Source organism: Calliopsis andreniformis, chromosome 3, assembly GCF_051401765.1.
Source record: "Calliopsis andreniformis isolate RMS-2024a chromosome 3, iyCalAndr_principal, whole genome shotgun sequence".
Taxonomy (NCBI): Eukaryota; Metazoa; Arthropoda; class Insecta; order Hymenoptera; family Andrenidae; genus Calliopsis; species Calliopsis andreniformis.
In genome coordinates, this window is record NC_135064.1 from 12,706,998 (window position 1) to 12,729,816 (window position 22,819).

At 34.9% G+C, this 22,819-nt stretch overlaps 6 protein-coding genes across 8 annotated transcripts; 3 read left to right on the forward strand and 3 right to left on the reverse strand.

The window, feature by feature from the left end:
- Positions 1–7,049: 7,049 nt before the first annotated feature.
- On the forward strand, positions 7,050–9,094 carry LOC143188942 (thioredoxin domain-containing protein). 2 transcript variants are annotated; one of them, XM_076393498.1, is made up of 6 exons: positions 7,050–7,345; positions 7,655–7,840; positions 7,919–8,057; positions 8,126–8,287; positions 8,394–8,519; positions 8,596–9,094. In XM_076393498.1, the coding sequence occupies exons 1-6, from the start codon at positions 7,216–7,218 to the stop codon at positions 8,741–8,743; spliced, it is 891 nt and encodes a 296-aa protein (XP_076249613.1). In that variant the 5' UTR covers positions 7,050–7,215; the 3' UTR covers positions 8,744–9,094. The 2 variants fall into 2 exon arrangements, with proteins under 2 accessions (XP_076249613.1, XP_076249614.1); XM_076393499.1 differs by lacking the exon at positions 7,050–7,345 and adding an exon at positions 7,412–7,559.
- A 237-nt stretch (positions 9,095–9,331) lies between these two features.
- LOC143188941 (ELMO domain-containing protein 2) lies at positions 9,332–10,926 on the reverse strand. Its single transcript, XM_076393497.1, has one exon. The coding sequence runs from the start codon at positions 10,585–10,587 to the stop codon at positions 9,640–9,642; it is 948 nt and encodes a 315-aa protein (XP_076249612.1). The 5' UTR covers positions 10,588–10,926; the 3' UTR covers positions 9,332–9,639.
- Positions 10,927–11,934: 1,008 nt separating this feature from the next.
- Positions 11,935–13,841, forward strand: LOC143177067 (uncharacterized). The gene is made up of 3 exons (XM_076374837.1): positions 11,935–12,230; positions 12,615–12,829; positions 12,996–13,841. The coding sequence occupies exons 1-3, from the start codon at positions 11,935–11,937 to the stop codon at positions 13,463–13,465; spliced, it is 981 nt and encodes a 326-aa protein (XP_076230952.1). The 3' UTR covers positions 13,466–13,841.
- A 467-nt stretch (positions 13,842–14,308) lies between these two features.
- Twr (signal peptidase complex catalytic subunit SEC11 homolog C twr) lies at positions 14,309–16,053 on the forward strand. Its single transcript, XM_076393581.1, has 4 exons — positions 14,309–14,457; positions 14,566–14,675; positions 15,005–15,154; positions 15,249–16,053. Exons 1-4 carry the CDS (start codon positions 14,413–14,415, stop codon positions 15,481–15,483), a joined length of 540 nt encoding a protein of 179 aa, XP_076249696.1. The 5' UTR covers positions 14,309–14,412; the 3' UTR covers positions 15,484–16,053.
- A 526-nt stretch (positions 16,054–16,579) lies between these two features.
- On the reverse strand, positions 16,580–20,256 carry Cyp304a1 (Probable cytochrome P450 304a1). Of its 2 annotated transcripts, none has more exons than XM_076393495.1 (7): positions 20,055–20,256; positions 19,166–19,393; positions 18,909–19,081; positions 18,577–18,846; positions 18,204–18,493; positions 17,879–18,135; positions 16,580–17,744 (listed from the first exon to the last, which is right to left on the reverse strand). In XM_076393495.1, the coding sequence occupies exons 1-7, from the start codon at positions 20,143–20,145 to the stop codon at positions 17,563–17,565; spliced, it is 1,491 nt and encodes a 496-aa protein (XP_076249610.1). In that variant the 5' UTR covers positions 20,146–20,256; the 3' UTR covers positions 16,580–17,562. The 2 variants fall into 2 exon arrangements, with proteins under 2 accessions (XP_076249610.1, XP_076249609.1); XM_076393494.1 differs by having other exon boundaries at positions 19,166–19,417.
- Positions 20,257–20,662: 406 nt separating this feature from the next.
- Positions 20,663–22,814, reverse strand: LOC143189087 (TELO2-interacting protein 2). Its single transcript, XM_076393741.1, has 5 exons — positions 21,877–22,814; positions 21,683–21,811; positions 21,451–21,609; positions 21,177–21,383; positions 20,663–21,115 (listed from the first exon to the last, which is right to left on the reverse strand). Exons 1-5 carry the CDS (start codon positions 22,411–22,413, stop codon positions 20,855–20,857), a joined length of 1,293 nt encoding a protein of 430 aa, XP_076249856.1. The 5' UTR covers positions 22,414–22,814; the 3' UTR covers positions 20,663–20,854.
- Between the last annotated feature and the right edge of the window lie 5 nt (positions 22,815–22,819).

Consider the following 22,819-nt stretch of genomic DNA (forward strand, 5'->3'; position numbering starts at 1 on the left):
CATTGTTTTTACCATTAATGCTGGTAATGCCAACAAACGAGAAAATATTCCTACCATGCCACCCAATATACAAGGTAGCCCACTAAACTATCTTGCTCATTCATCTCTATAATTTTAAATAAGTGACAATGATATTTACAAAAAATATGTTGTTGCAGAAAATTTATACCATAGTGACGATATTTATTCTAAATGAGGTGCCTCATTTTTAAATTCAGTGGAATAAGGAATTCTATGTAAAAGCCATAATAATCAAGCCATGCTTCGGATTAGTTAGTACATCCGAGAAATACGAAATTCTAGCGTTGAATATGAATCGCTGAGTAAAAAGGTGGTAACCAAAAATTATTAAAAACTTTAACACTTTGAAACCGTAAAACTAAATACGGGCCACGAGGACGTACGGAGAGATAGACGAAATCATCGATTTTCTTTCATAAAAGTCTTAAAGTCTAAAACCTAAATAAGTAAGTCATAAACATCTGACCAGTGATCAACCTCTTCACTGGCCAAAATGGTCCAAAGTAGTCCAGAATAATCTAGAAAGTCCCTCCAGAAGGTCATCAGTACGATCTACACCAATTAAAGACTTTGGAGCTAGTGACCAGAAGACCAGGGGCCAATTACTGAATTGCGAGATTAATCGAATAAAGAATAATGACAAGAAAAATAATAGTTCCCATTAAAAAATCACCGAAACAACAATAGCAAGCAGTGACTGACACAAGATATTCAGATTTATAATTGTTAGTTAAAGAAATATTAAGAAATTTTCAAGAATTACGAGATTAATCGAACCAAGAATAATATATGAAAGGTTAATAATTTTCACGTTTGTTTAATTAACAATTCAAAATATCAATAATTTGCAGAAGCATACACTCTGTGCAGTTGTTATTAACAATATGTGTAGCAGAAATTGCTGCTGAGATGATTATTTAAAAATATATTTCATTAGATCAGTCTCGAAATTCTAACCAACCGAAGAAGTTCTCTGATTGGTTTCTCATCTTCCTCAAGACAGTATAAATACCGCTGCAGGAGCACGAGTGCCTCACTCGCCGCGGGTCCTCCGGTGGGTGCGGACCTCTCTGGGGATCCTCCAGGGACTCCTGGGCCCTGGACCTGCCTGGACCTGGGACCCCTCTGGACCCCTGGACACCTCTGACCAGTGGTCAGCTGACCGATGACCAGTGGTCATCTTGGACAACCGGTGAGTTTTTGCTCAAATTTTGAATTTATTTCTACTGGTGCCCCTCTTTTCTGTTTTCCCCCTTTTGTATGTATCTCGCCCCTTACAGGACTATATGTTGTGCTTTGTCTCTTTATTACCGTTACATTTTGGATTCAATGGAATCCAGTTACTATTTCTACTTCCTATACTTGTCTTTCAGTCATCTCTTTGGCTTACTAGTTATAAGATTTTTAAATTTTTGTAAAGGGAGGTTGATGGAACTTTAGCTCCATTTATGTATTTCTCTTGAACTCTGGTTTTGCACATATTCTTGGGGAGAGTCATTCATTCATTTATAGATGTCTCTTGAACACTGGTTCATCTCTTGTTTTTGCAATCACTAATAGGCTTCTGTTATTCCTCCCTTTCTTCGCTGCTGCATGTCTCTCTATGCTCTTGTTGATTTCATCAGTGGTAACAGTTATCATCGTATGAAGATCATTCATCGAACGAACACATCGTATCCCCCGAGGGATCTCATTTCAATTTCTAATTTTTAACATTTCAGGGTTTAGGTGAACACCGAATTAAGGTATTAAAAGAAGAATTCAATAAAATGCCAACATCGTTCTCTTCTATTTTCTGTTTAACTATATACTCTCTTGATTCAGAGTACTGATTGTTCTGTCAATCCTTTCTCCTTTCTGTGTTCTTCATATGGGTCTCCTGCACAGCAACCTCCTCGTGGTGAGACCCGGGCCGGTTCTATCCGGGCCAATGGCTGTGCCATCGTTGGGGTATTCTTGGGGAGGCTTCCCCAATTATTGACATAATCCTTTTCATACTCTTCCTTCGCTGGTTTTCTCTTTACTCCTTGTACGCAGATCACTCATTTAACGAAGACGTCAATACCTCGAGGGATGTTATTAACATTTTTTATTTTCACGCTTCCAGGATTTAGGTAACCATCGAATGAAAGTATTTAAAGAAGAATTCAATCATATGTCAATCTCGCTCAATTTCCTTCTTTGTTTAATTATGTTTCGCCTTGATTCGAAGTATCTATCTCTCGTTTTGCTCCTGTTGTTGGGGTGGCTGCCCCAGTTTTTTATACATTTCATTTCATACTCTCTCCTTTCATCGCTGGTTCCCTTCTTACTTTTTACTTGAAGACTGAAGAACGAAGACGTCGCATCCGCCGAGGGATTCACCACATCTAGTATACAAGTCGCAATCGCTTAAAATATTTTTAAGATCCTATTTCTAAGATTCTATTGTAAAATTTTTGTAACACTGCCAAGTTGTCACTTTTTACCTTTCTTTGCTCGAACACTTCCTCCTCACCTTCTGTGAGGAGGTTCTATGTGCTTCTCTTAGTAGAAGCAAATGTCCAACTGTGGAATCGGCGGTCGATGGAGCTTGTTCTTCTTCCCTTGGGGGTTTGTACTAGCGAGAGACGATGTGGACACTCGATGGTGTGTGGTATGACACACTTGAAGGTGGAAACCCCACAGTTCAATCAGGCAACTGATTGTGCTGTGAGGTGCCAGTCGCCTTCTCCTAGTACCCGTCTTCAAGGTGGAAGGACTCGCAGCACCGATCGTCTATTTCATGGTTGCCTTACGCGGTAGACTCTAAATATTCTCAATCTCCACTCAATGATTACTTGGCACTTCTCTTCTTTGAGGTCCAAGGAAAAGGCGTGGATGGAACGTGGCTTCCATCCATGTCTTTGCCTTTCTAGTTTATATTCACTGTACAATTGTCGAGTTGTCATTTCTTAACTTCTTTTCTTGAAATGTGTTCCTCATCTTTGGTGAGGAAGTCACCTCTGCTTCTCTTGGTAGAAGCATGTGACCAACCGTGGAATCGTCGGTCGGTGGAGTGTGTTCTCCTCTTGGGGGTCTGTACTAGGAGTGACGCGACGGACACAGTAGGGTGTGTGGAAAGACACACTCGACTGTGGAAACTACACGTTTCCGCCTTTTGCACATTCTCTTTACCAGCCTGTCGGAATTAGGTCTACTTCGGTAGCTCCTATGTGGCAGCAGGGAGCAATGGACAATTGACTGAATCATGTAGTGCCGTGCGCCACTCCGACCTACCGGCCTTCAAGGTGGTAGAGCTCACACCATCGCTCGTCTATTTCACGGTTGCATTAGCTGTAGAGTCTAATTTAACCAAACCCTACCTAATGATAACTCGACAATTTCCTACTTTAAGATCCAAGCTAAAGGTATGCATGGAACTTGGCTTCCATTCATGTCTTTGGCTTGTTAGTTTAAGATTTTTGTAAAGGGAGATCGATGGAACTTTGTTTCCATCTATCTCCCTGTGGGTCTCCAGCACAGCAACCTCCTCGTGGTGAGACCTGGGCGGCTTTGTCCGTGCCAATGGCTGTGTAGCTTGTGTTAGATATAAGAGTAGTTAAGTAGAAGTGTGTATTAATGTCTTCGTTTTCTAGAGCATCAACGATGCCTTTCTTGTTCTTGAGGAGGCACCCTCAATCATTTATGTATTTCTCTTGATCTCTGATTCATATCTTGCTTTTGCAATCATTGATGTGCTTTTGTTATTCCTTCCTTTCTTTTCTGCTACGTGACTCTTTATTCTCTTCCTGATTTCATCACTGGTTCTAATTATCATTCCTATTTCCTTCACATGAAGATCATTCATCGAACGAAGACATCGTATCGCCCGAGTAATTTCAGTTCCATTTCTAATTTTTAACATTTCAGGGTTTAGATGACCATTGAGAAGAATGTAATCAAATACCAACGTCGTCCAATTCTGTTTTCTATCTAAATATGTTCTTTATGGATTCGGAGTACGGATTGTTCTGTAGATCCTTTATCATTTCTATGATCTCCATATGGGTCTCCAGCACAGCAACCTCCTCGTGGTGAGACCCGGGCCGGTTCTGTCCGGGCCAATGGCTGTGCCATCGTTGGGGTATTCTTGGGGAGGCTCCCCCAATCATTGACATATTACTCTTCATACTCTCTCTTCGCCAGTTCTCTCTTTATCCTCAACTTGAAGATTGAAGAACGAAGACGTCTCATCCGCCGAGGGATTCACCACATTTAGTATATAAGTCTGAATTGCTGAAAATATTTTTAAGACCCTACTTTTAAGATACTATTGTAAAACGTTTGTAACACTGCCGAGTAGTCACATCTTAGTCATCTTTGCTCGATCATTTGCTCCTCACCTTCTGTGAGGAGGTGATCTCTGCTTCTCTTAGTAGAAGCAACTCGCAGCCGTGGAATCGGCGGTCGATGGAGCTTGTTCTTCTTCCCTTGGGGGTTTGTACTAGCGAGAGACGATGTGGACACTCGATGGTGTGTGGTATGACACACTTGAAGGTGGAAACCCCACAGTTCAGTCAGGTAACTGTCTGGGCTGTGAGGTGCCAGTCGCCTTCTCCTAGTACCCGTCTTCAAGGTGGAAGGACTCGCACCACCGATTGTCTATTTCATGGTTTGCCTTACGCGGTAGATTCTAAATATTCCCAATCTTTACTCAATGATTACTTGGCACTTCTCTACTTTAAGGTCCAAGCTAAGGATATGGATGGAACTTGATTTCCATCCATGTCTTTGGTTTACTAGTTCAAACTATAGTCTTTAAGATTTTAACTTAAGATCGTATCCTTAAGACTACGGAAGACATATCATCCGCCGAGGGATTCAGCACCTTTGGTTCGTAAAGTTCTGTCTTTACTCTTTATTGTTCGTATGAAGGAAGACGTCGCATCCGCCGAGGGATTCACTGCTTCTAGTATATAAGTCGCAATCGCTTAGAATATTTATAAGACCCTAGTTCTAAGTTTCCATTGTAAAGTCATTGTAACACTGCCAAGTTGTCACTTCTTAGCTCTCTTTGCTCGGTTACTTCCTCCTCGCCTTCTGTGAGGAGGTCATCTGCTTCTCTTAGTAGAAGCAAATGTCCAACTGTGGAATCGGCGGTCGATGGAGCTTGTTCTTCTTCCCTTGGGGGTTTGTACTAGCGAGAGACGATGTGGACACTCGATGGTGTGTGGTATGACACACTTGAAGGTGGAAACCCCACAGTTCAGTCAGGTAACTGTCTGGGCTGTGAGGTGCCAGTCGCCTTCTCCTAGTACCCGTCTTCAAGGTGGAAGGACTCGCACCACCGATTGTCTATTTCATGGTTGCCTTACGCGGTAGATTCTAAATATTCCCAATCTCTACTCAATGATTACTTGGCACATCTCTACTATAAGAACCAGGCTGAAGGTGTGGATGGAACTTGACTTCCATTTATGCCTTTGGCTTGTTAGTTTAAGATTTTTGTAAAGGGAGATCGATGGAACTTTGATTTCATCTATCTCCCTATGGGTCTCCAGCACAGCAACCTCCTCGTGGTGAGACCTGGGGCGGCTCTGTCCGTGCTAATGGCTGTGCATCTTGTGTTAGATATAAGGGTAGTTAGGTAGGGGTGGCTCCTCTCGTGTTTCTGCGATCATTGATATGCTTCTATTATTCGTTCCTTCTCTCTTTGCTGTATGTCTCTCTACTCTCTTGTAAATTTTATCACTGATTATAATTATCGTTCCTATTTCATTTACACGAAGACCACTCATCGAACGAAGACATCGTATCTCCCGAGGGACTCCATTTGCATTTCTAATTTGTAACATTTCAGAGTTTACATGAACATCGAAGAAGAATTCAATGAAATGCCGACGTCGTTCCATTCTGTTTTCTGTCTAAATATGTTCTGTCTTCATTCAGAGTACGGATTGTTCTGTCAATCCTTTCTCATTTCTCTCATCTTCATATGGGTCTCCAGCACAGCAACCTCCTCGTGGTGAGACCTGGGGCGGTTCTGCCCGTGCCAATAGCTGTGCATTTTGTACTAGACGTAAGGATAGTTTGGTAGGGTTATGTATTAATTACTTCATTCTCTCAAACATCTATAATCTTCTCCTGTTCTTGGAGAAGCTCCCCCATCTATCAAAATACTTCTGTCGACACTGTTTCGTTTCTGCGCTTATTCTCTCAAACGTTTATCGGTTTTATTAATAGTATAGTATACTTCTAATATATTTCTCTTGAGACTCTTGCATCTCTTCGCTAGTTTTCTTTTTACTTTTTATCTGAAGATTGTTCATCATTCGAAGACGTCGCATCCGCCTAAGGATTTCATTAACATTTCTAATTTTTGGTCTTTCAAGCTTTAGATAACTATCCAATGAAGGTATCGAAAGAAGAATTCAGTTAAACCCCAATCTCGTTTTCCTTTGATTTAATATATGCTGTGTTGATTCGTGATTTGTTCTGTCAATCCTGTCTCATTTCTGCATTGCTGTTAGATCAGTTCCATCGGTCATTCTGTTGTGTTCTTTGCTATTTCTTCTCACTGCTTAATTTCTGATTCTGCTTGGAGACTGTATATCGTTCTTTTGATCCTCTATCCTTATGTCTTAAAATTATTTGTTAAGGAACTCAAACTAATTAGAAAGTTTTAATCATTAGAGAAATAGAAATTTTAGGCTTTATGTGACCTTCATCCATCGTTTGACTTCTGCATATGCTTTATCAATTTGTTATTGACTTATCAGGTAACCCTGTATTTAATTTCCCGTCTCTATTATAATTTTAATTCTTACCACATATAGCGCTGCACTCTTATTTTATGCACAGCCGCTAACGTTGAGCGTGACGCAAAAATGGTAATGGGGCTCTAGAGTTCCAAAAGTATGGGACATGAAAAAGCATTGCTTGTCCTGTCTAACCTGTATATTTGTCTGTGCCTGAATCGTATCCAATTATATAGATCAGTGAGAAAAATACATCGGGTTATAGGTCTATCTTATACTTAGTCAATGATAAAGGAACCAGAACTCAGAACCACTCAGAAGAGAAGTGCTACAGTGCTGGTACTCCAACTTCAGCCGCTTCCAGTAGAATAGGACCAAGTGTGAAATGAAGTAGAAAGAGGAACGTCACCCTTACGTGGACAAGCATTGCCGGTTAAAAGATTGATGCAATATTGTTGGCCTAAATCGATACAAGATGTTACAAATATTATTTCTGCTGGCAATATGTACCTTTAGTGGCGTTCGATCGGCCAGCCTCGAGTCAGTGAGCAACGAGGAACTCGTTAACCTCATGAAAACTGAGAAATATGTGGTCGTGCTCTTTAGTGAGTCTTAACGTATTACTTAAACATATTTCTTGCCTCGTCTGACTACAACCACCCTTGAAACATTGTACACAGTTATAAAAATTAATGTGGAAAGTAGAACAATTAAATTTTATTTGGAAGAAACTGCTCTGATTTAATTTATAATCAAAAATCTTGGTATAACCTTTCTCTTAAAATTTCTTATTTACCTTAGGCATTTTATTCTTATCTTGTATGTAATATTGTTCGTAAATAATTTCAGTAATAATATATGCATTTTAAATATTTAATTATTTATCAATTGCAATTTTTATGAAATCTGTACAGCAAAGAAAGACTGTGAAGAATGTGATAACTATGAAAATGAGATGATTAATTTGAGGGAAGATCTAGTGGATTCCTTGTCTGCCTGGGTTGTTAAAGCTGTAGATAGTCATTTACTTCGTTTTTATAGTCCAGATAAAGAACCTGCACTGGTATTTATTAGACATGGAATGCCTTTGTTGTACGATGGTAAGAACATGGTTATTCAAAAAATCTTTACTCCTATGAAGTTTATTTGAATCTAATAAATAAAAATCTGTTTTATAGGACCATTAAATGATGGGGTGATTTTAAGTACATTCACTGAAAATAAAGAACCTACGGTCAAACATCTGTCAGATGATACATTTGAACATTTAACTCAAGCTAGTAGTGGGGCAACTACTGGAGATTGGTTTGTCATGTTGTAAGTTTCATTTCGATTTCCATGTACATTGCTCTATGGACATATAAATTATACCCCTATAAAAACAGTTACAGTACAGATTGCGTGGAATGTGTTAGAATGATTGCAAGATGGGAGGCTGTAGGTGCAAAACTAAAGCATAGAATTAATGTAGCTCGTGTCGATAAAGACACTAATGGTGCAGCTACATCTAGAAGATTTAATGTTTTCAAAACACCTGCATTTATATTGTAAGTATCTCAAATTAAATAATCTTAATATTCCATAGATATAGCAATCATAATCAATAAGACAACATGATCCTATTGTCTAACATAATTTATTGTATACTTATAGCTTCAGACATGGTAAAATGTATCGTTATGAGATACCAAAATACGACATTAATTCATTTGTATCATTCGCAAACGATTGGTATAAAAATGTTCGTGCCGAACCCGTCCCTGTACCACAAAGTCCATTGTAAGTGTGGAGAAAGTATTTTTTTTTTAGCTTATAATATTGTTGTTCACTATCAAAGATATATTTATCTTTTCAGTGACGACTTTGTACAAATAATTGTAAATGTTCTTCGTGAAAATCCATGGGTCATGAAGCTTGGCAGTATTACTATTGGTGTACTTATCATAATTTCCATAGCTTCCAAATTTAAACGCAAAACTGAAATGCCTCAAAAAAACGACTAATTTTACAGACCAAAGAGATGTTATGGGTACTGATGCCAAATCAGTGTTTAAAATATTGTACAATATCACAAAGATTTAAGAAATAAATTTATTTTAAAGTAGCTTCCCTAGTTAACAGTACATAAGTTGTATTCTGAACAGAATAGGCTCGAATTTCATAAAAATAGATTATTATAAACGATATTTAGCATAAAAATATGTTCCAATAATTTTATGAATGCAATAGTGCCCATAACATACATATTCACAAATATATAAATACTTGTACATTATATTTTCAGAAATTGTTTTTTATTGCTTATAAAATATTATGTGTAATAGTCACAAAAAGGCTAATTTTTTAACAGGCAAATTTTGTATATTTTACATTAAACAATTCTTGAATAAAAGTTGTTACATAAACAGCGACAAGCGTTTACTGGACTTAATATCTTTATAAAAGAAATAACTAAGGTAATGTAATGAAGTTTCACACATACATTCATTTATATGACAAATACAAACTGCAAGTAATGCATTTGAATATAGATTGTACTTTAACTCATTTATGCTAAAGAGATGAATATGTTGAATGTAAACAGTTCTATATTCATTATATAACATACATCTCCTTTATCATTTTTATTGATAAGCCAGTAGAAAAATAAAGTAAAAATATATGAAATGTATCCAGTTTTTTATAGCATTCTGTAACATAATGACTTCAAGATAACTGGTTTTAGTTTTCCTTCTTACGTGATTTATAATTATGAACACATGATAATGCTATGTTTCATCACAAGCCACTCTGTGCAACATATATAACAGAAATCAGCTTTGTGCATTAACATTTTAAAATTACATTTATTCCCTGTGTAATATTTTTGGTCTTCTCAATGGAATATATTGCACCTATTTTAGACATTATCAACTGATATATTTATCCTAAACACAGTAGATGGGTCAGCTAAAGCCATTCTGATACTGTTCTCAAATTTGTTTTGTATAGATGAGAACTCCATCATATTACTTGGTTTTGAATCTATCCAAAACCCATCAAATTCATAAAAGAGATAACAATAAAACTGATGAAAGGCACGAATTGTTGGCAAGGTTTTTGATGAGTTATAAATATGGGTCTTAGCAGATCCATCTTTCAACAAACGCAGAGCCATACTCGTTAAATTTATACCAACTATAGCAAATGCATAACCATAACGTGGATGCGTGGAGTGAGATAATACATGAGTTGCAGCACTTGGATATTCTCGAGCAAAATAAACAAGATTCTCTAATCCCAGAATTCCCATCCCACGAAAATCTGTTTTTGGATCATCTCCCTGAAAACCAATCTCTTGCCATTGCTTTGTAACTCTAGCATCTAAAGGCTCATAAGGCATCAATGAATTCCACAGTTGTAGTAACAACAATTCATGCTGTGGATTCTCAGCATCATAAGGAGTTTTTCTAAGCTCTTCACATTCCACACAAAGTTGTCTATAGCCCCAAATTAGTTCTACACATTTACCAAATGATCTGGCAAAGTCAGGATGAGCAGTTGGATTTATATTTTTAGTCACCAGCACTGTCCTAATAGCTTCTTCTAATATTTTACGTTCAGTTTTATTTGTAATTTCACGTTGATCTGCTAGATCATTTAAATGAGCCACTAATATTTTAATATTAGGCTCTCTTGATAATTTGAGAGATCTCTCTACAGCTAATATTCTTGGTGCTCCAGGTGGTTCTCCATAACAAATCCTTTGGAGCTCGCACATTTGTGTTGTATGGCGTAACAACCATTTTATAACAGGTCTGAAATACCAGCACACTAATGACCAGAGGTACATGAACATACTTTTCATTGCTGATGTTTCTCGGTATAAGGAAAATCCTCATAAATCCCTTTACTACAACTGATTTGTGATTAACCTCTTCCTGCCATCATATTTTATAATATAGTCGTTTTCGTTGTTGCTTTAGGATAATTAGACTCTCCAGCACAAATGTCGACACTTTTACAGATATTTGGATAAAACAATGTATTCTTATCGTTCACTGTTAAGATCAAAGGACAGTGCACATAACCTGTGCCACTGTAACTAAAATACATGACAGAAATTGACTTTAATAAATAAAGAATAACTTTGATTATGAAGCTTCGTCTCCTGAACGACAAAACTGTCGGTTTCCATGTAACGCTACCGAGAAATCATCGGTTTCCTCGGACATTCGTTCTTACGAAGTAAAGATCAATAACAACCAGTTAAACCAACGCACTACTAACGAGTAGAAGAGGTCACTCACTACCATCACCTTGTATTAAAAATTCGACATAGTGGACAGTGGACGTACCTGTTTTTCATCGAGTTACAGAGTTTGATTTTTGAATCATACATCGAAGATAAATTATTCCTAAACAGCTATGAAATATGTGAAAATTTTTAAGCGCTTCTGTTGTCCCGTTAAACCAACTATTAAATTAATTATCGTTTCACCTTGGGTGTCTATGCCTGTCTGAACGTAATATTTACAAATTCAAATTGAATTATTCACTGCACGTTAACACGGTACAATAAATAAAAAGAAGAATAATTAGAAATTGAAAAAAATGTCAGGCGTCTATAAAGAAAGTAAGAAAAGTAAAAAAAATTGTTATAGAAAGGTTTGTTTATGTATGTATTTATTTAGATATGTCGAATTTTTATGAAAAATGTATTTTGATAATTTTCAAAAGTTTGCGTTTATCATGTTTATAGAAGAGTACGAATATGTCTCGGCATTCGATAAGATTACTACAGTATTATTTATTATTATGTCTGTTCTGATTCAACATCAAGTTTGACAAAATTGTCTTGATAGGGAGGGTATCGAAATCGAAGATACAAGCTAAGACTTATGAAATTTCTTTTGAAAAAATTACAGAAAGTGATAAAAAACTTTATAATTATATTTACGAAGTCTAGAATGCCACACTATCCAATCATGAAATTATAAAATTAATGCAGTAACATTATAAGATACGCAAATAAAACAATAACATATCGTTTTTATTACTCTTGTAAAATGAGACATGTAAATTGAATCAACTTCAGTCAATCAAATCCTTAAATAGCCGAAACCGTTTATCCTTTTCCCATCCCTGTTAAAAAAACTCCAATCAGCTAAAACCACAGTGAACAGTAAAAAACACGACAAAGAAAATTATTCAAATGGAGAACGAACAAGCATCTTCATTCGAAACTTCAACAGTCTGCTCGAGCAATAGTGAAAGTTTCCAAAACATCGAAAATCTATGCAAACAATTGTCAGATGACGAGGGTAAGGAGAAGAATAAAACGGATCCTGACCTATCCTTAGATCTTCGAGGCGTGCATCCAAATTGTGATCATGTTTCCGAAAACGATGAGGATGAAAAACTTTCGGCTGTTATGGAACAACCAGAAGAGTTAGTAACTATAGAAGGTGGCCAATCGTTACAGGAAGATCAAGAGGATGAGGAATTAAAGTATTCACACAATATGTTCTTTGCTCGATTAAATTTTACTCAATTCGTGTTTGCAGATTCAAATTTTTGGAAGCAAAATAGAATTTTTGTTCCAGAAATTAGTTCTTTAAAAATTCAACGAGGAAAATGAGTGGATAGACACAATGGCACTTGAAAAATATCTCGCGTCCATTTGGATGTTTATATTATTTACTCATTGTTTTATTATAGTATCTATCTATTCACCTTCCTTATCAAACTTTTATATTGTCGATAATCGCATAAAAATGGCGGTGAGGGCGGATATTTAGATTTAGCCGAGTGGGCTTATGTAAAATTTAACCGATCAGTGTATGTACAACTTACTTTTCTCAGTAGAAAGCTAATTATACATACATCTTTTAGTTGCATGCTTAAAGAACGAATAGAATCACTCCGCGAGGTCATGAAAAATCTAAAAGAGCAATTGAGAATAGAAGGGGAAATGTGGAGAAAAGAAAGGGAAGAATTGCAACAGCTTCGCGAGCAAGACGACACGTTTGCTTTGGAGGAAGCAACTGCAGCAGCACGTGCAGCTGCGGCTGCCTACGCTGCAGAGTCACCGCTGTCTAACAATTTGGGTAATTCTATAATTCTACTTAATTTAAGTCTACTGTGCTATTCAAATTACAGAACAGAGATTGAGAATCCATTTAGGACCACGTCGTTCCACAAAATATCCTTAATCCGCTTGAAATGATTAATATTTTGATAAAGATTATGAAACAGAGTAGGCCCACTCTATAGGAGATGTTCTAGATATCACCTCTGACGACACGTTCACGGAACTCACGATACTCGAGTACGAAAAGAAGCTGGCCAAGTATCAAGACGAGTTTTCGTTTAGCCAGGCGGAGAAACGTTACAACGCTCGCTGGAAATTGATTGCGAACGCGTACAAGAAGAAACTGATGGAAGTGGAACGGCTTTGCAACGAGGAACTGGAAAAAGTTCAACAGAACGCGAGCCATCTTCAACCCCTAAAGGAAATGGTGTCACAATGGTACACCGACGAAGAAAATCATGGTGACACAATTAAATCATCCGATTTTGGCGCTAATTTACAGAAGTATGCCATTTTAAAAGATAGCGATATTCACAATCGTTACAAGTTCCAGAAAATCGATGCGGAAGTGAATATGGCGCCAGAAATATTCGTGGCTAGATTTAAATCTGAGGATTTGACGAAAAAAGACATCTTTTGTGGACAATCTTAATCTTCTCTCGTTTTTAACTCAATAATGCACTGATGATTTTCACAATATCTTTAGCGCCAATTTATTTGTGTTACTTATTGCAATAGTCGAAATTAAAATTTGTACAGGACTTATACATAAATTCAAAATTTGCTAAAACAATTTTTTACTGTGAATAATTTATAATTAGACTGTGGATGTTTGAAATACGGAATGCAGTTGCATCATGTCGCACGACTTGTCTTTTAATGTACTAACAATTATTATGTAAATTCTTCACACAAAAATGAAGCTATGAATCACTTCCATAAATTAAATTTTGATTTTTTAAGTTCAACATATTTCCTAAATAAATCACATTTATGTATCATAGCTCAATTTTTCATAAATACATAAATATCCGCAATTTACTTATAATCGTGATAAATTTACCTGTTCAATTTCCAACGTGGCCGTTTTACGAAGGAAGTCGCCATCTATGATTAGGAAACGTCTCATTTTCGTATACGATTTGAATTTCGCGCGTTTTTCCGTTCCAGAAAGAGACTTCAATGTTCAACGAAACTTCAATGACGGTGTAAACTTAGTTTTGAAAAATTACAAACGCACAGTGAATGACTTTTTGAGATAACACTCTCCCGATAACTTTAACTTACGAGGAATAGTTTGATATAAGATTTTAGCTGAATGCTAACGAATGAATTAATTTAACGCGAAAAATAAAAGCCCGATACGGATTTCAAAGCACGGCCGCGTGTTCCTCGTTCCTACTCGTTCCATGTCCGTTCGCGATCGAACCATGGACTGTTCCGTTTGCGCCCTCTGTTCCAGCGTTCCTTATCCATTGTTTACGTGACGTGGTAGGACACAAGTGACTGGTTTGGTTGTCGTTTGTTGTGTGGTTAAGTTGAAAGAGTAGGCGGAATAGTTAAGTTACATTGTGATTTTTATAATAAAGAGTTGCAACCATGCAGCATATATTCGACGATGTGTGGCGGATGAATAAACGGCAGGTAAAATAGGTTCTTTCACAGAAAATTTTGTAGGTTCTTAGGACCGGGCACATATGGTCGAGCGAATGGATTATGATCAACAATAATTTATCTTCGGTTCTTTTGCAGTTCCTGTATCAAGTGCTGAGTTTTGGTATGATCGTTTCATCTGCCTTGATGATCTGGAAAGGCTTTATGGTTGTAACAGGTAGCGAAAGTCCGATCGTGGTGGTTCTCAGGTATTTGAATACTCAACCTAAACAGTAGTCGCTCAACGCGTCTATCGCGCGAATGCATTTATTTTTTAAAAATTAAAGTTACTTCATTTTTTATTTCATTTCGTATGCCGCGTTATATACTTGTGTTACTTAAATTATGACCTTGTGAACAAACTATGATACATTAAGATTATTTATACATTCTAAATTATGTGGAAATCATAAATCTAGTAATAAGTGTTTCTTATTTATATTCGCGAAGTTTTTTAAATACTTTCTGTTTTATGAAAGTCAATTTAAATTTATGATTATTTACAATATTTCTTCATATTTGCGTTTCCATGTTATAGTGGTAGTATGGAACCAGCATTTCACAGGGGGGATTTATTGTTCTTAACCAATTACCAAGACGAACCAGTCAGGGTGGGAGAAATTATTGTTTTTAAAGTTGAGGGTAGAGTTATTCCAATCGTACACAGAGTAATCAAAGTACACGAAAAGTAAGTATTCAAAGTGAAGAAGGTAGTTTAAATGAAGAACTATAAAGATATTTTATATAAGCTAAATTATTGAACAAAAATTAATTCATTCTAGGGGTGATCAAAACAATACTGTTAAGTTTCTGACAAAGGGTGATAATAATTCAGTCGATGACAGAGGATTATATGTTCAAGGTCAATTGTGGTTAACACAAAAAGATGTTGTGGGCAAAGCAAGAGGTTTTTTACCATATGTGGGATTAGTTACTATATATATGAACGAGTATCCCAGATTTAAATATGCAGTATTAACATTGCTGGGATTATATGTTTTGGTACACAGGGAATGAATGTAATTCTAATAAGAGATTATATGAAATAGACTGTCACTGAACATCTGAGGAAACATCATTGTAAAATTAAATATTAATTAAAAATTTAAATACAGTCATGGAGCTATGTACAATGTTTCTTTTTGTACTGTTTAAGAAACCTTCCGTGTACAAGGAATCAATGATGTAATAACTCTACAAAGATGCCTGTATATTTATTATAACAATGAGAAAATATTGATGTGTGCATGTAAAGCTCCAGTACTTTTATACTCTACTAAAAAATATGTCCTGCCGTTATTAACAAAATTACTTACTAATTTCTAGGATATTATTGACATTGTTCTGCAAAATTCATTAACTTTATTGATTCAATGGTATTAAAAATTTGATGCACATATATTTATATTAAAATGGAATAAGTTAAACAATTAACGATCATTCTGAATTTTTTTATAAAATTTTGTATTTTATAATAAAAAATAGTATAAATTAAATAAATGATACTATAAAGCATAAATTGATTAGATTTGTGAATTAATTTTACATAAATTGTGTAATAAATTATAATAAAATAATGAAACTGCATATTCTATTCAACTATATTTGCCCAATATGTGTGACTATGAGTTAATGATTTTTGTAGGTGCAACAACAATATGAATTGTTTTGGAGTATAGTTTTAATGAGTATATATTTTTAGTATATATTCATGTAATTACTCTAGCATACAAAAATAGTATAAGTTCTGTTGTTCTTAAATATTTAGAGAATTCTCAAATAATTTTTTATTCAACTTATTACTGTATTAGTAAATGAACAATTATTCAAATTCATCTCTGAATTTCAATTATTTCGACTTAATTATTAAATGTTTAATAAAAATCTATAAACTTTATGTATAAAAACAAAGAGAAAAAGAAGGGAAATTTTGGGGAAACTAAAAATAAAATGTATATATACTTACGTAAGTTTTCAATTTTTATTGCACATAAGAAGAAGCACATTTTTCTAGCCTTCTGCATTGTTGCAATATCTGTACATAATGTGATTGAATATTCTAAAAAATATTCATTGTCTTAGATTACAGTACTCTATAAATAAAACATGTAGGTTACTTGTCAAAAGCCTTTCTATATTGATTTTGTTTAGTCCAATGCAATGTAATTTTTATTTTCATCTTAAATTCTAGAATAAATGTAAAATATACAAATTACATATGTTTCACTTTTATTCCTGGAAGTTTCCATACTTTTGCTGGTTTGTCTTTGTTAGGTTTACTGGGAAGATTGCGATACAAACGCAATTTTGCTAATGAAATATTCCTTATGCTAATAAAAAGTACAAAATTTATAAAATATAATAATATTAAACTTAATCGTATAATTTATATGTAATTAGTAGTTATCTTCGTTACATAATTAAAATGTATACGATGTAAACAAATAATCTATCCTCTTACGCTTTGTTTATCAGAGTAACGATAAAAACGGGTTTACGGATTTAATCGTTTCTTACATTAGATTAGCCTGCACATATCAAGCATTTTAAACTATCACATATTTGTTCTGGTTTATTTTTATATATATTTCTACACAGGACTCAATTTTCGTACTTATTTAGTAATTTAGTAATTTTTAATATAACTGTGAGTTCACGTAGTGATTCAAAATTGACTTGATTTGAAGACTGATTTCGCGGAATGTCTGTTCGTTTTTACGTCTATGTTATGTCTATAAAATAAATAATTATTCGAATTCTCTTAGGATCTTGCTATCTCCTGTCGGATAACCATATACGAAATATACCAGCACTTCTGTAAGTACCTACATTATATAGGTACAGAGTGATAAAAAAGGATCCCAGATTTCAAGGGCTTATAATACTCATCAAGAGAAACAAAAGATGTCTAATCAATATAGGTTGTACAATCAACCCTTTTGGCATAAAATTAACTTTTAATAATAATAAGCTTTTGAAGTTTTGGATCCCCTTTTTTACCACCCTATAAAATACAAATAACGAAAGAAATAAAATGAATAAGTTCTTATCTACACAGATATTTGTGCAAATTGACATGTGTATCGAACGTGTCCATTAACCACGTGGTTCCATTCGAATCCACGTTTTTTTTGGCATGACGATTAGACCAGATATCTTATCATTAATACCAGTTGGTTCACCTTCTACAAAGGTGAGATTAAAATTTTGCATTAGCAAAGCGAATAGTCCGAACATATTGTATCTGGCGAATGTTTCTCCTGCACAAACACGGTGGCCTAATACATGAAAGAAAACAATGTTTTTTATACATTTGTTCTCCAAGATATTGCCAATAAAATCATTATTCATCAATCTTGACACAATAGCCTATTAAATAAATACGATATTAATTCAATGATTATTTACATACCGAATCCAAATGGTAACGTGAAATCTTTGCCTAGTTCGTTGTTCTCTGTAAGGAACCGTTCCGGCCGGAAGTTTTCTGGATCACCCCAAAAATCAGGATCTTCGTTAAGTCCTCCTAAGTTCGCTATAACCAATGTATTTTTAGGAATATCGTATCCGCCGAGAGTAGTATCTTTCAATGCTTTGTGAATTACGCCAAATGGTGTGAGCGTTTCGCGTCTGAGAGACTCACGTACTGTTGCCTCGGTATAAGGTAGACTGAAAGAACAAAAATCTCGTTATCAATTATGAGCTACATACAATACTTTTAATTTTCCGTAACACACTTTTGCCTATCTTGCCATGTAACATGTCTTCCTGTACCGACCACTCTGTCTATTTCCTCGTGTACTCGTTTCACAACATCCGGATTGTGCATGGTGAATTTGATAGCATGGGTAAGAGCACTTGGTAGTGCTGATAAAGCTGGGAACATAAAATCTAATACAGACATGATAAGCTGTTGTTCTGAGAAAGTAGACATTTCACTGTGCTTCTTCATCTCCTCCAAGTATCTATCGATCAATCCCCTATCACTATCGGTATTATGTGTGCGTTTAAGTTCTTCTAAATGTTCCTGTTAAAGAGTTTTTACGATATAAATACCGATTTTCAAATGAAAACTTTATGGAGGATACTCCTTAAATTAATGTAATGTACCTGAATAAAATTCACCATTTTGGTATTTCCCTTTATAATGTCAGTATATCTAAACAAATTTCCAAAATACTTTAAGAACGGCCTTTGAAAAATTGCCCCACCGGTGGTATCTATTGATCTTTGAAACAGCATAGCTGCTTCGCATAAATTCCACAGTTTATAATGTTCAGAACGATTGAATCTTTCGCCGAACATTATTTCCCATATACTATTCGCAAAGTATGGATACAAAATGTCCGGGAATAGTGCGTAACCTTTTTTTAAATATATCTAAAACATATGGTTTAACATCAATATTATTTTGATTTTGTTTCTAAAGAAATTGACAGTACCTTTTCGTGATCGTTAATAGGTCCTTCTTTTATCATATCAATAAGCAAAATAGCTTCTTCTACCATATGATTTTCAAATTTATCTTGTCGTCTACCAAATCCAAAGTCTCTCATGTTGCGAAGTGTAAATCGTCTTTGTTCGTGCCAAAATAAACCCTCAGTAAAGAAAATGCCTAAGATATCATAAGCACAAAATATTAATATTCGTTGTATTATCACCCCTTGCATGAATATCAAATTTTGTTACAGAAGAATACCTAATTTTTTTCCAAAAGCTCTTGCTTTTACGACGTCTACATCGCTCGGTCTACCATCGAAATCTTCCCTGTTCATTACTTCTTTGATAGTTTTATAATCGTTCGCAATAACGGCTAAATATTCGCCTAAATAACAACTGACCAACTTAGAATTGAATTGTTTTACATAATAACGAACGGTTTTGTGAGGATACTCATAATTGCCCCAAAGTAAATGCCAGTATGACCCTACAAACGGCAGACGTGGGAGACCTATTATCAATGTGCTATTATTAGCAAATATTAAGATTATAACTGGAACAAAGATGTGAAGACAAATGCGAAGTAATTGTGATTCAATTCAAGAGAATATTAGTTATAACATTACAAGAAGTAAAAAACTGATAAGACAAAGTAAAGCTTTAAAAATGAATAAATAGTTGAAATAACTCTTGAAGTATACACAGGCGGTTGAAACTAATTTAAAGATGTTACAGAGAATCTAGGATGCGGAAACCTTATTTATATTACATGAAAACACATGATATCTATACCCAGATAACACATGTCATCTTAAAGACGTCTATTCTATATATTCATTTTATACCTGAACTTTTTACAACGTAATTTGAACATCTTAAAAATACCCAATAGCGTATGCCTTAAAGACACCCTACATGAACGTCTTAAAGACTTCTGTTTTTTATTTGAGCGTTTTATAGATGTAATTTGGACACCTGTAAGCCGTCCTAAAGACATGATTCGTAACTTCGGATGTTTCAAAGACGTTTTTTGGATATTTTTAAGATTTCATCGGATGTTTTTAAGTCATTTTTAAGATGTCTTTGTGCTTATGGATACTGTGAACCGACGTTTTTCCGTTGTATTATTCAAATTAAGAAAAACTTACATGGTGGTGTATTAGGTGGTACGGAAGTAATAAATTCGTAAAATTTGTATCCTATGATGACAAGTAGTATCGCAATCAGAATCGGTGTCATTTTGGTATCAGCGGTAGCGACAGAATGCTTGTTACTGCGTTCCTCTCCACTTTAAAATCTTTAGTGTCATATGCCACGAACGCCTGACGCAAAATTGAACACATGCAGATAAACCAGCATCTTATCATTTAGTACAAAGTTGAATATTTTAATATTTAAGAGTGAAGGTAAGATATGTTTAAAAATTGTAGAAATATCTATTATGAAAAAATAAAAAATAACTGATTTGTTAGTAACAAATTCTACTTTTTTAAATTTATGGATATTTTTCTTTGTTTTCTCTGAGCCTCTCTTTTTCGGATTTTTTAAATAAGTAAATCGATACATCTATTATCGCTTCTTATTATCAGTATGTGGAAGTTTTAGTAAATGAGTAGAAAAAGAAGAACCCGTCTCGTTTCAAGATTTTCGTGCAATATTTTAAATTCTTCGAATTTTAATGAAACTGAACTATAAAAAAGGAACGTGTACTATTTTATTTGAGCTATAAATAATATTAATAACAAACATATTCTAACAAAACTCTTTATTTTACAATACAAAGTACTATACATTTATTTCTTAAATCACAAATAAGATATCTAAGTACTATTCATTTTTATGTTATTATATCACATCCTAAGAAACTACAAAAAATAATGTTTTCTTTTAAATAATATGGCTTACAATTTGTTACATCTGATTCTAAAAGAGATTTATATCAGTTCATTCACTGAAAATATTTGGTATCACCTATTTGCAAACTATTTTTAATCACTGAACGCATCCGTTCGTCATTCATGACTGCAAAATTCACGTCCGGAGATAATTTATATAAGAAACAAATGCAGTCTTCCAAATTTTGCATTATTTCTTTGTCAAATACTGGCGTTTCTGTTAGATCAAAATGTAATTTCAAGAGTGCAGTGTATAAAGGTACACTGTGACTTGGCGTTCGTGGATAAAACAACAAAAGAAACGTTCTGGCTGTCTAAAAATAGAAATCATATTTAATTTATAAAGGTATTGATGAAAATAATAAAAATAGTTACCTCCAATGTTGCTTTTAATGTCCTAAGATCTGTATGGTGCTCACAATAGTCAGACAGTATTCTTATTAACCTTTCACACCATTTAGCACATCCAATGTTAGTTAAAAGTTGCGGCAAGCTTAACATGTAAACACGTCTTAATTCCACATTTTGCTCAAATTCTATGTTATCTAATAAAACTGCTAGAACTTCATCACGTTGCGTCCACTGTAACAACACATATTGTACAATTTACATTTAAATTTAGGTATTTAATAATTTTAGAGAAACTGACTCGAAATGCACTTGTATTATCCCAGTGTTCAATAGTAGCCAGTAAACTTGTTATACATAAATATGTTAATATTACGTATTTGGCTTCTCTTTGATGAGTTAAACGCTCTAAAGCGTGAAACATTACTTTGGCATATCCAGTATCAATTAGCCCTTTCTTCTAAACATATAAATAACCAAGTAAGTTACTGCTATAACTCAAACAATAAATAACTTATACGATTGATTTTTACCAAATGAGAGTGCTGAACAATTTGGTACAAACATTCAAGGCCTATCACAACATTCTCTGGCACATAATCGTCAACAATTATTAAAGCTGTTGGAAGAACGTCACTAATATGATGATATAAAGCTGATTTCTAAAGATAAATACATAAATTTTTATAAGTGCTCCAATTTTTATATTTTTACTCATTTTACTTACCTCAACTTGATATAACAACCACTTATAGCATGCTACTGCTGCCGGATAAGTTTTCCAAGTATCCTTCAACAGCTTAGGTCTTAATGTTAACAATACAGTGGAAAAATTATCTTGCTCCATTAAAAATTCAGATATGTTCTGATATCTATATAACTCTAAGAATTCACCAAGCAATTCTTTGGCAACAGACACAGACTCTGCTGTGTTCCAAACATTTCTTTCATGGTGCTCTCCGATGAGCAACAACAAATTGACTGCAAAAGTTCTGATCATTGGAAATTTCAAATCTATTTGAACATTTCCTGCATTACGATCATGAATGATATGCTGAAGCATAGATTTAATGCTTCCCAGATTTCTGTCCACAATTTGTCTGTATTCTCTGAAATCCTTCTCCTCGCATGGACGACCAGCACCGACTGTTTTCTCGGGAACGTAGCTTTTTTGAACAAGATCAATGCACGTCGACCATAGGCGTTCTCGAGTGGAGTCACCCGAGATTTTCAAAGCCTCTAGCTCTTGTAAAAGATTATTCATTTTCGAATATGTGCTTGAATGGAAGTTCAGTAAAAGGCAAACAATCGCCTCCCGGCGAATCAACTTCTCCGCAACAATTCAGCAATTCTGCGCGTATGAAGCAAAACTATTTTCTGAATCGTCGTATGCAATGCCTTACTCCAATTAGATATGTAAGTTTTCGATCGTAGCAACAATTTTTTACCCCTTCACGAATCTTCTCCTTTGGAACGTTTCGAATTCTCAATTGTGATAGAACATATCGACCATTATTGTCCACGCTTGGGCATGTGACACGATCCAACGAAGCCCTCGGACTTGTTGGATTACAGAGTATGCGAACACTCGGTGCAACAATGCAGTACCAAGGGTTGTTCCATTCGTCTACCGTTGTGTAAATTTACGGGACGTAATTGCTGTATTTTGT

Excerpts from the sequence above, each read along its gene's own strand:
- LOC143188942 (XM_076393498.1), top strand. The coding sequence starts at position 7,216 with ATGTTACAAATATTATTTCTGCTGGCAATATGTACCTTTAGTGGCGTT. Across the intron at positions 7,346-7,654 it reads ATATGTGGTCGTGCTCTTTA|CAAAGAAAGACTGTGAAGAA; the intron begins GTGAGTCTTAAC and ends AAATCTGTACAG. Across the intron at positions 8,288-8,393 it reads AAAACACCTGCATTTATATT|CTTCAGACATGGTAAAATGT; the intron begins GTAAGTATCTCA and ends GTATACTTATAG.
- Twr (XM_076393581.1), top strand. The coding sequence starts at position 14,413 with ATGCAGCATATATTCGACGATGTGTGGCGGATGAATAAACGGCAG. Across the intron at positions 14,458-14,565 it reads GGCGGATGAATAAACGGCAG|TTCCTGTATCAAGTGCTGAG; the intron begins GTAAAATAGGTT and ends GTTCTTTTGCAG. Across the intron at positions 14,676-15,004 it reads CCGATCGTGGTGGTTCTCAG|TGGTAGTATGGAACCAGCAT; the intron begins GTATTTGAATAC and ends TCCATGTTATAG.
- Cyp304a1 (XM_076393494.1), bottom strand. The coding sequence starts at position 20,145 with ATGACACCGATTCTGATTGCGATACTACTTGTCATCATAGGATACAAA. Across the intron at positions 18,847-18,908 it reads CTATTAACGATCACGAAAAG|ATATATTTAAAAAAAGGTTA; the intron begins GTACTGTCAATT and ends CATATGTTTTAG. Across the intron at positions 18,136-18,203 it reads ACATGGCAAGATAGGCAAAA|TCTACCTTATACCGAGGCAA; the intron begins GTGTGTTACGGA and ends TTGTTCTTTCAG.
- LOC143188941 (XM_076393497.1), bottom strand. The coding sequence starts at position 10,587 with ATGAAAAGTATGTTCATGTACCTCTGGTCATTAGTGTGCTGGTATTTC.
- LOC143177067 (XM_076374837.1), top strand. The coding sequence starts at position 11,935 with ATGGAGAACGAACAAGCATCTTCATTCGAAACTTCAACAGTCTGCTCG. Across the intron at positions 12,231-12,614 it reads CAAGAGGATGAGGAATTAAA|TTGCATGCTTAAAGAACGAA; the intron begins GTATTCACACAA and ends TACATCTTTTAG. Across the intron at positions 12,830-12,995 it reads ACCGCTGTCTAACAATTTGG|GAGATGTTCTAGATATCACC; the intron begins GTAATTCTATAA and ends CCCACTCTATAG.
- LOC143189087 (XM_076393741.1), bottom strand. The coding sequence starts at position 22,413 with ATGAATAATCTTTTACAAGAGCTAGAGGCTTTGAAAATCTCGGGTGAC. Across the intron at positions 21,610-21,682 it reads TTGTTCAGCACTCTCATTTG|AAGAAAGGGCTAATTGATAC; the intron begins GTAAAAATCAAT and ends TTATATGTTTAG. Across the intron at positions 21,116-21,176 it reads CATTAAAAGCAACATTGGAG|ACAGCCAGAACGTTTCTTTT; the intron begins GTAACTATTTTT and ends TTCTATTTTTAG.